Source organism: Syngnathoides biaculeatus, chromosome 3 (genome assembly GCF_019802595.1).
Source record: "Syngnathoides biaculeatus isolate LvHL_M chromosome 3, ASM1980259v1, whole genome shotgun sequence".
NCBI lineage: Eukaryota > Metazoa > Chordata > Actinopteri > Syngnathiformes > Syngnathidae > Syngnathoides > Syngnathoides biaculeatus.
The window spans coordinates 18258210-18271299 of record NC_084642.1 but is presented as its reverse complement, the minus strand read 5'-3'; the positions used below and the strand labels follow the sequence as shown (position 1 = coordinate 18271299).

Here is a 13090-nt window from a genome sequence, read left to right as displayed (position 1 = left end):
TATTGCACAATCCGCGTCACTGACCAATCAGAGGCCAGAGATCTGCATAAACCAAAACCCGTTTTTGCTCCCGCCATTTTCTCAGACAACATTGCATGGTCCAGTATAGGTTTTGTTAGCGTTTTATCGCGTATTTGGGTTATTTAACAAAAAATATGGTTAAGAGGTGTAGTCACGGACTTTGTAATAGTGACGACAGGTATCCTGAAAGGCTAGTTGGTGGAGTTCGATTCGTACCCTTTCCAAAACCGAAGACCCAGTACGAAAAATGCCTTCGATGGATCAAACTTTGTGGAAGACCGCATCATCAACTAAATCCATCTAATATCAACCGGAACACATATCTTTGCACGAAGGTATGCCCTATATTTGATTTTTAATACACGTCTCGTATAAATGAATGAGACGTTCTTCGCTAGCATAACACCGCTACGTGTGATCGATTGACACACTTATTCTTTGTTGAGCGATATTTAGCGATGATCGGACTGCACAAACGTGTCGCTTTCTTGCTGGCTCGCGGCCGAAGCTTAACCAGACTGTGTTTGCACGAAGATATGCCCTAAATTTGATTTTTAATACACGTCTCGTATAAATGAATGAGACGTTCTCCGCTAGCATAACATTGCTATGTGTGAATGATTGAATGAAATCAGAAGCATGGCGTCTCTCTCAGTTAAGAATGTATTGTATTTAGAATCTATAATATATCGTTGATTTGAATGAAATCAAAAGCATGGAGTCTGTCTCAGTTCAGAATGTATTGTATTGTATTTGCCATTTTTACTGTTTGTCTTACGTCAGCGCACGTGGCGTGATGTCACTTCAGGAGGCGTGGTTAAGTGCCCTGTACAGAGGGGTCAATTTTGTTGCTATTGAGTTACATTGATCTTAACGTCAGTCATTTGTTTCATTGCAGAAATGTTGGCTAAGCAACTTGTTGACGATTCATTTCTGTGCCCCCCCTCCCAGTCAACAATTTTAGCCACCCCATCCACCGTTGATAATTGGCTTCCACTAGAGCAAAAAAATCCCTTCTGAAGGTGCCCCTGTTATAGCGACCAACGTTGAATCTCTCTTTTCATCAAGAAAACCCATTAGCATGTTTCCCCCAAATGTCAAACGGAATTTATACTTTCACAAATGAGGTTAATACATTTTTTTTAAAGCAATCTGCCCCAATTATGATCAAAGGAACTCCCTCAGACAAGGCTTGGAAATGAATCTGTAAACCTTCGTCACTGGGGCCTCGTCTACGCAAATTGAATGCTTTGTATACTTATACATGAATAATTTTACGTGGCCCGTAGTGCTTGCAAGACTTTCCAGCCAAAACAGGCCAGCTGTGATCCACATGCCAGAAGCAATGGATTCTCCCCAAATCATTCTTAGTAACGAGTGTAAATTTGAGATTCTGTATCGGTTTTCAAATGTAGGGAGTAAAAGTCAAAACTTTTCAGAAAATAAATACTCATGTGGAGTACAAAAATACAGACAATGTGTTCTTTGTACCGCCCACAAAATTTTGCCGCTTTGCAAAAAAAGAGGAGGAAATGTAGGTTATAAATAGGAATCAAAAGAACCCCGCTTTCGTTTTATCAGTAAAGGCACCATTGACATCTTTGAGGGCGTTTTGAGTGTTTTATTAGACAGGTGAAAGAAACATGTGGATTGCATCAATGCCGCGCCCCCTGCTCACTTTGGTCAGCTCCATTCATAAAAGAAAAGCGATTACAAAGCGACCTAATGAAGACGCTGATCAAAGTGCGTGATGGTAATCCATAGCAGGTGGTTCAGACCCCCCGATTTCCACTCTCTCTGTCTCACATGGATTTCACATGTGCTGCCACGGGAACCATGCACAGGGCACGTTTCAGGGCTATTTAAAACATGTAAGGAGTCAGTTGGATGACCCACCAATGGGTGTGTTCCAAAGCAAAAAGACCCGTTGTACTTAAAAGAAATCTCTACAAAGACGGCAGGAAGTGTGAAGTTAAAAAAAAAACAAAACATTCTTAGTACAGGAATAAACTCTATTCTTAATTTTATCCATTGCAATATTGATATTTTGAGAAAAGAAATAACGTTCATCTGTCTTCTGTAGCCTAACACATATCCTCACACGGGTCGCAGGTGAAGTGGAGTCTATCCTAGCTGTCTGTGGGCAAGCGGCAACCACCCAATCATTGCACACACATGAATATCTATTTACACTCATATTCACACCAATGTACCCAGAGAAATCAGACTGACTGAAATTAGATTACATAATATATATAAAAAAAAACCCTCACAACTTAATTATAAGAATAGAGAAGTGAGGTTGTTAGAATAAAGCATAATTTTCAGAGGCAGACTACAGCATGAACTGGTCACCAGTCAGTCACAACGGAACATATCAACAACATTACTGAGCAGGAATCGATCCCGAGCTGCCAGCACCAAAGTCAAGTATGTGTACCACTACACTATTAGTGACTAACAACGACCCATTGGAATGAAAATAAAATCACAATATTAAGTAGGTGGTCATATTATTCAGAGAAAGACAATCTCATGAGAATATGTTTTTCATTTCATGATAACAGCAATATTCCAAGAAGTGTTGTGATGTTATGAGGAAAAATTCTTCATGAAATTAGTTCTTATGAGGGTAATGAATGTTACCAGAAATAAAGCCTATTGCGAGAAAAGAGTTGATTAAAATGGAGGAATAAAAAGGTAACCGCATAATAAAAATTGTATGTGATGATTATTATAGTAATTCTCATGGTGTGATTTTATGAGTGAAAAGATACGTTTTGAGAAAAGAGTTGTCATATTGCAAGACACCATGATGGAAGAATTAAAAAAACCCGGCAAATTTAAGGGAAAACGTCAAAACTGTTTGTGCTCAAAACAAGGGGTATGTGACACATCTTTGTTATTTATATTATTTATTATCATAACATTTTTTTAAACAAATGCTCAAATCGTTACTTTTACTTTTGTATTTATTTTAAAACATTCTTATATATTTATTTGGTCGCTTGAGTGAAATATCAGTTTTGTCGCCACGCTGGTCAGCGTGGCTGCTATTTATTGATTTTCACCTGCGTTGTCACGACTGCTCTCCAACATCTGGAACGTGCCGAAGCGTCTTCCGCCTTGTGCAGCAATGCATTCTGGGAAACATAGTTTTCTTAATTACGCCTTTTGCTTCCCTTTTAGCGAATACCACACAAAAGCAAGCGTAACATAGCAAATATATGATGGAAGCGTAAAAACAAAAATAACCAGACGTGACTGACGCGTGGCGCTTGAAGAACATTGAGAAGAGGCGCAAACGTCTGAACTCAGGCACTACAAGAACCAGCGTAGCCCCGCACGCTAAACAAGGCGGTGTAAACACAACTCCAGGAACATGAAAAGATCGGGTGACAGTGAGGGGGAGAAGAGAAGAAAGGTACTGATAGCGTTTTATCTCCATCGCGTTTGGCACATTTCTCACGTCTGCGCATTTGATAAATGTTTGACGCGCAGAATGTGACGCTACTGTGTGCTTTGTGGAGGCTAGCGAGCCACAGGGGCCAGCGCATACCTCACCTTGCCTCTGTGCTTTATTGTTTTTATTTCCTCGTTTTTTAAACTCTACTTCACCACACATACAGGCCTCTCAGACAACAAGCACCATCGCCAGCCAACAAAATGTGCTGCGTTCAGATGTCTTTAGAATAACAAGATTATAGCTAGCCAACTGACGCAGGCGTGCAACATCCTTCTTCCTCCTCGTCCTCATCATCATCATCATCATCATACCTCTTTAGGGGAGAAATATGACACCAGCCTCAGTCCGATGCTGGGAGAAACAGCATTAAATCAATACCATGGGGACATTAGTAGCAAGTAAACATAAAGATAGAAAGGTAAATAAATCAAGTAGTTGTAAATAATGAGTATAGTGTTAATCAAGCAAAAGCAACAGATTTGAATTGAAGGTAGACTTGGCGTTGGCCAGATAGCAGACGGGGCGGGGTGAGCAGTGGCTTATTTGCATGAAATAGTGCGGAACCCCTCAACATGGGAAGGCAGAATAAATGATATGGGTTCTTTGTCACCTGGTCACCATGGTTATGTCAGGTAGAGTTGGCATTGGCGCCGAAGAGGTAAGAGGTGTGAGTTGTGCGAGGTAAGCAGACGCTTGTTTGCACGAGCCGCATAATTTATGATTCTGCTCTTGTAGTGGATGCCATTTAGAGTCACTCGCTGGTTGTGAATGTAAAACAACAGATTTGTCATCTGTCATATTACAGAACAGAACAAAAACAAACAAAAAATGTATATGTGAGGTAACGGGAATATAATAGAAAAATCTAATTCGGGTACTTGTGCCTCTCAGTCTTCATGTATTTGATGTCCATGTTTGAATCATGATGATTCATCTCTGCAGGTGATGCTTTATGTGTAAAGAGTTCTGAAACTCGTTAATAAACTAATTCAAAACTTGTCAACATCCAACTACGCCTGACACACACACACACACACACACACACACACACACACACACACACAATGGAGAAGGCGCAGGGAAACATGAGCATGATTCTTAGGGGATTCTTGTTTGTCAATATAGTGTTTGTGCCCCTCAATTGGGTAGCTGCCGGTCCAGGGTGTACTTTGCCCAAAGTGAGCTGGGTTAGGCTCCAGCTCACCTCTGACCCTAATGACAACAAATGCTATTTTGGACATTTTCCTAATGGGTTTTACATCATACTTATTGTAACACTTTCACAAGTGGGAAAGGAGAACGACAGTCACCGATACACCTTTCAGATGTTTATTTAAAGGTCAACTGTCATCCCTATAAGCATTCTAAAATAGATATTGAAATGTAAAATACATATAACATTATTCACTTCAATGTCTATACGAAAAAATAAATATGAGTGTGTCATCCATGCACAAAGTTGCGGAAGTGTCATTCGACATCCAAGTGGTCGCCATATTGGCTGCCTCTTCTGTCCGTGACGTCACCCTGGATATTCGCCATTGAAAACACGCTGTGGCCCCTACTGGGGGACACGCCCCTTCAGACACGGAAGCTCTTTTTGAAGAAGAGAACATCTCACAATTGAGTGAAGTGTCCGGGGCAATATTACCCTATTGTTTCGAGCAATATTTAGATGATATGCGCATCACTTCTAACTAACAGCAGACTCCCAGACAGTATGTGTGAGCCAGCCTGGCTGATACCGTGCTCGTCGGCGAGGCACGGCTTGGCCGGCGGCTTGTCCGCGAGGCATGGCCTTCCACTTCCGCAACTTTGTGCATGGATGACACGCTCTCCGCTCATATTTATTTTTTCGTATAGACATTGAAGTGAATAATGTTATATGTATTTTTCATTTCAATATCTGTTTTAGAATGTTTATAGGGATGACACTTGACCTTTATGGTTTGGAGAACAGTCAAACACGTATAATGTGCACACTCACGTACATGCTGTTTAGCCAAAACTCACAACCAGCTATTCAGAGGCAGGCGTGCTTCCCCCCAAAAGCACATCTGTCATACACAGACACTAGAATATCACAGTATGTGTGATACATTTTGTGCTTGCAATGTTTTTGTGTTCAAATGTGTCTACATTATATGCAATCACCTAATTTTATATTTGGTTGAAAGATGTGGGGTTACTAAAACTATTTTGAAAAGTGTTTCGTATGGTCTTTCTATATATAGAGGATTTACACTTGTTGAAAGGGTGAGTCTGGAATGTATCCCATAAACTGATCTTCATGGTACCTCAATTGTTAAGCACTGTAATTCTCGACCTACAGAGCGCAGCTGGTACAAAAAGAGTTTAATGCTATGCCTCGCCTGCGTTAGCGCAGCCCTACCGTTAAACTCTTTCTGTATACCGAGGCTTATAACCAGGTGCGCTAATACTGCATCACCGGATAAACAGCAGGTTTGAAAGCATGTCAAAAAAGTCACGGCTTGTTGGCTGGAAATTACGATATCTTAAAATCTAAAAATTTTCAATTGTATTAAAGGAAGGGCGGGCACGGTGGAGCAGCTGTAGAGTGTCGGCCACAAAGTTATGAGGACCGGAGTCTGTGGCGCTTACATGTTCTCCCCGTGCCTGCGTGGGTTTTCTCCGGGCACTCCGGTTTCCTCCCACATCCCCAAAACATGAATTCCTTGTAGACTCTATATTGCCCCTAGGTGTGATTTTGAGTGTGACTGTTGTCTGTTCCCATGTGTCCTGCAATTGCCTGGCAAACAGTTCAGTGTGTTCCCCCGCCTCCTGCCCAATGATAGCTGGGATTGGCTGTTGTACTCCTGCGATCTTTGTTAGGATAAGTGGCTTAGAGAATGGATGGTTGGATATTAAAGGAAAACTAAAAAAAAAATCTCAAGAAAAAGTTCTAGTTAAGTCTCCCTAGGCATGAGATGCTGGAGCTAGCCTACCCTCCTCAGACATGTCCAGATGTTTAATGACTGCTGCACATGTACTGTTGATTCCATGACTAATAGTTGACGGCTTCACTTCTCTTAAGTACCAGCTGTGAAAGTGATTTTTAGACAGTAATAAATAAATACGGCTGCTCTTATAACAACAGTTTTGGACTGCCTGTGGCGTTTACTTATTTCACAAGCGGTAATTTTGTGGTTTTATGAGATGAGCATTAGAAAAAAAACATGGCCATTAATAGTTTATCTTGTCTCTTATCTCCTGAGTAGACTTCTTCTTTGGCCACGTGTTTGGATTATGAAAACTATTTAGGACTCCCTTCCTCCTGTTTACCAAAGAAGCCAATAGTGGCCAGATGAGCCATCAGGGTCTGAGCCAGAACTGGTTCCAGCTGGTCTTCAAGCAGACCTTTTGGCTTCACTTCCTTTCTCCTCTGCTCAATTGTATTTGCTAGTGCCAGTTGTATAATGACATGGACAGGATGATATTTAACAAGTTGGATCTTGTGGTTGTTGTGTGTTTTCTTTCACTGAGAACTATGCGCGCTACCGTGGCCCATGTTGTCATTGTGTGTTAGGGAACAATCCTACATTCCCAGAAAACCCCACCAGACCAGACATCCTGTCTACATTTTATCAGATACTTTGAAAATCTGAGCCTACAGTCAATTTGTAGTTGGATACGTAAACTTTTTGAGACTCAGTTTGGAAGCTGTCACTTGAAAAATTCACTGTAATTTCTTTTACAGAAATAGTTGGGTCTGTGGTGTGTCTGGCCACCCATTAAGTGTGAAGTTAAACAACGAGGTAAAGTATTTTCTCAGTGACCTGTTTCCGGAAATCTGTTTTTCAGCAAGCCATTCTGAATTGTGATGGTTTGTGACATAACAGTGTTTGCTATTTCACAGTATAAATTGCCCTACACTGAATTTATTTACTAAATGACTTAGCAGATGTGAAGAACCACTCCTTTCATGCAAAATGGACACAATATCAATCCAAATGCTAAACAGTCACAATGTTAAATTCCTGCTATCGTTTTTAGCTTATGATATGGAATACATACTTGAATTTAGCAGTAGAATATAATAGTTACTTGTTTATCAAATTAAACTAATGATTATTGATGGCGGCACGTCGGATCATCTGGTAAAGCATTGGCCTCACAGTTCTGAGGTCCCGGTTCAATCCCGGACCCGCTTGTGTTGAGTTTGCATGTTCTCCCCGTGCCTGCGTGGGTTTCCTCCGGTCGCTCCGGTTTCCTCCCACATTCCAAAAACATGCAACATTAATTGGACACTCTAAATTGCCCTTAAGTGTGATTGTGAGTGCGGCTGTTTGTCTCTATTTGCCCTGCGATTGGCTGCGGCTGGCAACCGGTTCAAGGTGTACCCCGCGTCTTGCCCATTGACAGCTGGGATAGGATCCAGCATTCCCTGCGACCCTTGTGAGGATAAGAGGTGAAGAAAATGGATGGATTATTGGTAATTGATTACTCACTTAGAGACATTGTTTAACTTAGAATTGTTCAATCCTCGTAATTTTCATATTTTCAAAAGTAAATAGCCATAAGGCGTTTAAAAAAAGAAAAGCTTGTGGTTCCGATTTCCCAACCAACCCTAAAAATTCCCTCCAACCCTAGCATTTTTACACTCCGTAATAATTATGCGAGGGGCGTGGTTCTCCATGGCCACGTACGTGCATTCGCATCTCGCCAGGCAGGCGCACGTGCCCCACGCAAGCATATCCGGAAGCACAGAGATATGTCGGGTGTTTGCCGTGTGCCAGTTCCTTGCACGAGTTGATGACGTTGTGTATTCGAGCCTTGTTTTTCATGACACTTGTTGCCAGATCGTTGTGCGTACGTATACAGTACGTGTTCACGAGCGTCAACAGGCATAACTGCCTCGTCCCATGTCATACCAAGTCAAGTTACGTTTTCATGTTTTGCCATGTCTGATTTTTTTACATTGCTTCATGTATTTTGGACCAAGCCTTTATGAATTTTGATTTCGTTATGCACAAGACAGCCTGAATTAACGAGAACTGACAAGAAAATTGTGGCACCATGTGCTGGAGACGGAGTAAAAAAAATAAAATCCGATCTACCGACCCTAGTTTAGAAATCTAGGAAATTTGCAAACATCATCTTTTGCAACCTGGATTCCAATGAAGTCGGGACGTTGTTTTAAACGTAAATAAAAACAGAATATAGTGATTTCCAAGTCATGTTCAACCAATATTTAATTCCAGACTTTTTTTTTTCAAGTTTCAACTAACTTTATTGTCAGATGTGTTATACATATACGACTTACAATATACCTGAAATAGCATTCCTCTCAGATCTGGAGTGCTGTAGTAAACAACTAAACAGTTAAAAATAAATATATACATAAAAAATAAATAAATAAACTGGTCTGTCTAAAATATGTACATTGTGCATTCTACTGTAAACATTATAAACAATATGGTCAATCTGGCTAAGATCGAGGAACTGCAATTCCCATATATACATACATACATGTGTGGTATTGACATGAGCAAAAATGTACATGGAAGAGCATGATAGCATATTGAATTATAGACAGAAATAGTTTCGCAGAATACTCAGTTGGACACTGTACACAATGCTGCTGGGGTAAAGTGAATAGTTTTTAAGGTGTGGTTTGTGCATGAGCTGAATTTATGGTCTAGAGTCAGGGCTGATGGGTAGTGGTAGGTGCCAGGGATGGATAATAGGGGCAAAGCAGAGATGATGTTGAGCATCTGACTACCTGGTGCGAGAAACTGTCTTTGAGCCTGCTAGTTTTAGCCCAAAGGCTCTGCAGTCTCCTCCCTAATGGCAGCAGTCTGAATAGACAGTGGGAAGGGTGAGTGGGGCACCGACGATCCTAGTTATCTTGCGGGTGAAGCGATGTCACAGAGGCATTATTTCAAAAATTAATTTTCCTTCAATGTTTGCTTTTTGGCCCTTGGAATGTTCCAAGCCAGTTGACATGATGCAAGTGTTTGTCTCTGGATGCCTAATTTAAAAAAAACAAATAATTGCATCTGCTTTTCTGTCTTATTTTTCAAAGTGACTAACTTGTTACTGAAAAGATCAGTCTGGAGGAGTGTTACAGTAGGTGCCCGGTAGCATTGCTGATGATGAGGATGACAGTTGGTGTGGCCTATTAACCGGTGTGTGCTGTCGTACAGAAAATTTGGTAGTTGAAACTTCTCAACCTCACATACCAGCTCGACCTCTTTCTCTGCCAGAAAGGTGACATTGCACATCCAGAGAGTAAGTAAGCCGGGGATCAGATCGCCAACGTCCTCGCCTTCGGCTCCTGCCTGGCTCACACTGCACTTAACCCCTATGGCTCCTCCCACAGGTGGGGAGCCCATGGGAAGGGAGATCCTCGTTACCCTTTCGAGCTGTGCTTGGCCGGGCCCCAAGGGTGCAGGCACGGCAACCACACGCTCCCCATCGAGTGACCTGCATAGGGGCAGGAGAGATTGTGTCCATAAATGTTGTTCATTGAATGGGTTTTTGGAGCTGTGCTTTGTCTGGTTCCCACGTCGGACCTGTTTGCCATGGGTGACCCTACCAGGGGTGTGAAGCCCCAGACAGCTTAGCTCCTAGGATCACTGGAACACAGAAGCCCCTCCAAAAAGATAATGTGATGGCTCAAGAAGGGGATAAAATAATATATATATAATAATCTTATAAATATACATAAACATTCATTGAAGATATGCAAGTTTTTAAGGCATGTTATCTTTTTACGCTCATACCACAGAATCATACCTCCACCATTATAGCTGAAATAAGAGTGCGTGAGAGATTGAGTGGTGTTTTTTTACATTAACAGTGGTAACATGTGTCAGTTATGTCAAAATGTTACTGGTATTATAACAAGTTGTTCAAATATATATAGTATACAATATGCATTTCCCAAATAGTTCTAAAGTAAGGATTTAAAGCATCTTACCATGTTTTATCATGATTGTCAACACTTGACCTCCACTCCTTAACCCAGTGTACTCATGTTTTTTTTTTTTTTTAAATGGAAATTGCCATTTGGGCTTTTGCTGACAAGCGTAATGTGCGGCGTCCCAACAGGAAGTGTGTGAATGTGTATGCGTGTGTAAGCAGCAGGCTAAGTAATGATCGCACGGGGTCACCAGATGTTCTGAGGTCTGGTCCTCTGCCCTGCTCTCTGCTTAGATCAGCCTCATTGGTTTACTCGGGTTTGCGGAAGGCTGTTTAGACTTCTTTTTTTCCCCACTTCCTGAACACTCATTAAAATGGTTTGTGCATCTCTCAACACTTCTGTTAAATTAACACCTAGCGAGGTAAAAGCTGATTAAATGGCTGCACGTCCCGAACACAGTTAATCAATTCTTGGCGCACCCAAAATGCTCACTGGTGAATTAGTGTAAGCCGAACGATTTACGATGACTAATGCTGACATCCTGTCATGTCGGATGTGGTGTTTTAGCCGGAGTGGGAGGGTTGTCCGATTCGTCCCGATCAGCACTTTTTGTCCTCTGTCCACTATCTTTTTTTCCTTCACCTTGTTCACTCTATTAATGAACCGGTGATGTAAAAATAGTGCGATGGTGACATAGAACAGGGTAGCGTATAAGATTCCAACAGCCACAGATTTACACCCTGCATTTTTTTGGAATAGGAAAAGGGGAACACCACAGCATGGGGGGCTTCATTAGACCCCCACCGGTTCAACTGTGGAAGAGCCAAGCCCCCCGAAAAATACTGCTAAGCCAGATAATGATACCATTACACTAATGGACCTGGCAAATGAAGGAGAACCTTGATGTCCTACTTTTATTACCGGAGGGGGTCATTTCTTCACTGCATTCCTAATGGCCCTGAGCACACAGTATTGATCAGGCTATCATGCTGCTAATCCTCCACTGAATTACTTATCGCCAGCGAGGTGTCGATCTGCCACTATGCTCCGTTCTGGCCTTGCCGCTGGGAGTCTGCAAGGGACCCACTGGGCCATTAATCTGGTCTTGATTTAGGGCCAAACAGGGATGGTGTCTGGGAGGTCTTCGGTGGACGGTGGGCTGGCCAGCTCAATTACCACCCCCCCCAAAAAAAAGTAAAAAAAAAAACTAAGGCAAACAAATGAAGCCAACAGCTTTCATTTAATTAAGGAGTAGGCAATGATGTGGTTCCTCCCCCTCTTTATGGCTCCATTGGCTGCTGTGAAGCAGTGAAAGCTGTGAGATTGGATGTTGTTTTCAATAATTGAGCTGTAAATAAGGGTGAGGGTTGATTCTTTGTTCCAGCGCTTTGGTCCGCGTTGATTACAAAGTGCTTTACATCTGTAACTAAAATTTCTATGTTTGCAACAACTCTACTTACACTTGCATTCTGATTAAAAAATAAATGAAAAATAAACAAAAAAATAAATATATGAGGCACACACATTGAGTGCCCTTTGGTTGGGTCCATTGTGAAAATTGCGCAGAACAGTGTAAAAATGTTAAGTTTTATGCCATTTTTTTTGGTCGATGATTGGAAAAAAATGCCAGTGTGAATGCGACTGGTTTACCTGAGTTCACTTACAATCAAATTGAGATTAGAGTTTTCAGACGAACTACAAAAACAGAGAAATGCCACCACGCTTGTTTTCCCCATCCAACCATCCAATTTGTCTTTCTCCAATCTCTGGAGTCATGTGGTGACTGTGGGCAGAAGTCAAACTATATTCTTGAGTGGTCGCTGATTATTGATACAATTGGTTTTAACCGAACCACCACTTATCCTGATCAGAGTCGTGGTGATCTGGAATTTATCCCAGCACACTTTGAGTGAAACGCACCGTGGACTTATCACCAGTGAATTGTAAAGTTTGTTTTAGTGAGACTTGACACGCGTCAATTCAGCTTCGGACACAATTGTAAGTCCAGTTACGTTAGGGTCCAGGTCTGAAGTCTATCCTAGCTGATTGTGAGTGAAAGGCATGCCTATGGTTGGGCATTGTTTGAATTTGAGCGATTCCAGACCCAGTTTCAGCTACTCATTTTGATTCCATTTGCAAACAATTCTCGATTTTGATTCTTATTGGGAATTGGGTCAAAAAAGTTTGGCTGGCTTAAATAAAGTGTGAACATCCATTTTCTTAGATGCCCGCTGCATAAACTGAAATGAACATTTGACTCAGGGTTCTTTATAACCACGAGCAATCTCAAACCTACGAACTAAAAGACAATGTATATGGAACTAACTCAATTGACTTGATATTTATTAATTAATTTTTCAGCTAAAACTTAAATATAGCGTTGTTAAAATAGTTATTTTATCACATCAAATGGTTTATATGTGCAAGTTTCAAAATGGCTTCCTTATTTCAACTTGTTGACTTATTTTAAAGGGTACCTTCTGGAACTCAGCATTTTGTCATGATAAGTAACTTCAATTGACCAGTGAATTTCAAAAGGTAAAGTAATTGAACCAAATGCTATAAAACGTTGATTTCTTTATTTACTCACTGATGAGGCACAAGTGCAGTGTTTGTGATACTGTGAGAATGTTCATGTGAATTTTGTCTGAATTCATTGTGATGTAAAGTTTGCTAGTTTGACCTTTGATGAAGTTTTAACTCAATGGTAAGCATTT

The 13090-nt window shown here is 41.2% G+C and overlaps 1 protein-coding gene across 3 annotated transcripts in view; it reads left to right on the top strand.

Moving 5' to 3' along the window:
* Positions 1-3186: 3186 nt before the first annotated feature.
* fto (FTO alpha-ketoglutarate dependent dioxygenase) overlaps positions 3187-13090 on the top strand; it is a 201923-nt gene continuing 192019 nt past the window's right edge. For 2 of the 3 annotated variants that reach the window (XM_061814648.1, XM_061814646.1), the window contains exon 1: positions 3189-3445. In XM_061814648.1, the coding sequence (XP_061670632.1) occupies positions 3404-3445 (42 nt within the window). In that variant the 5' untranslated portion in view covers positions 3189-3403. Of the gene's footprint in view, positions 3446-13090 lie in introns of all 3 variants that reach the window. The other variant, XM_061814647.1, reaches the window with a different exon arrangement.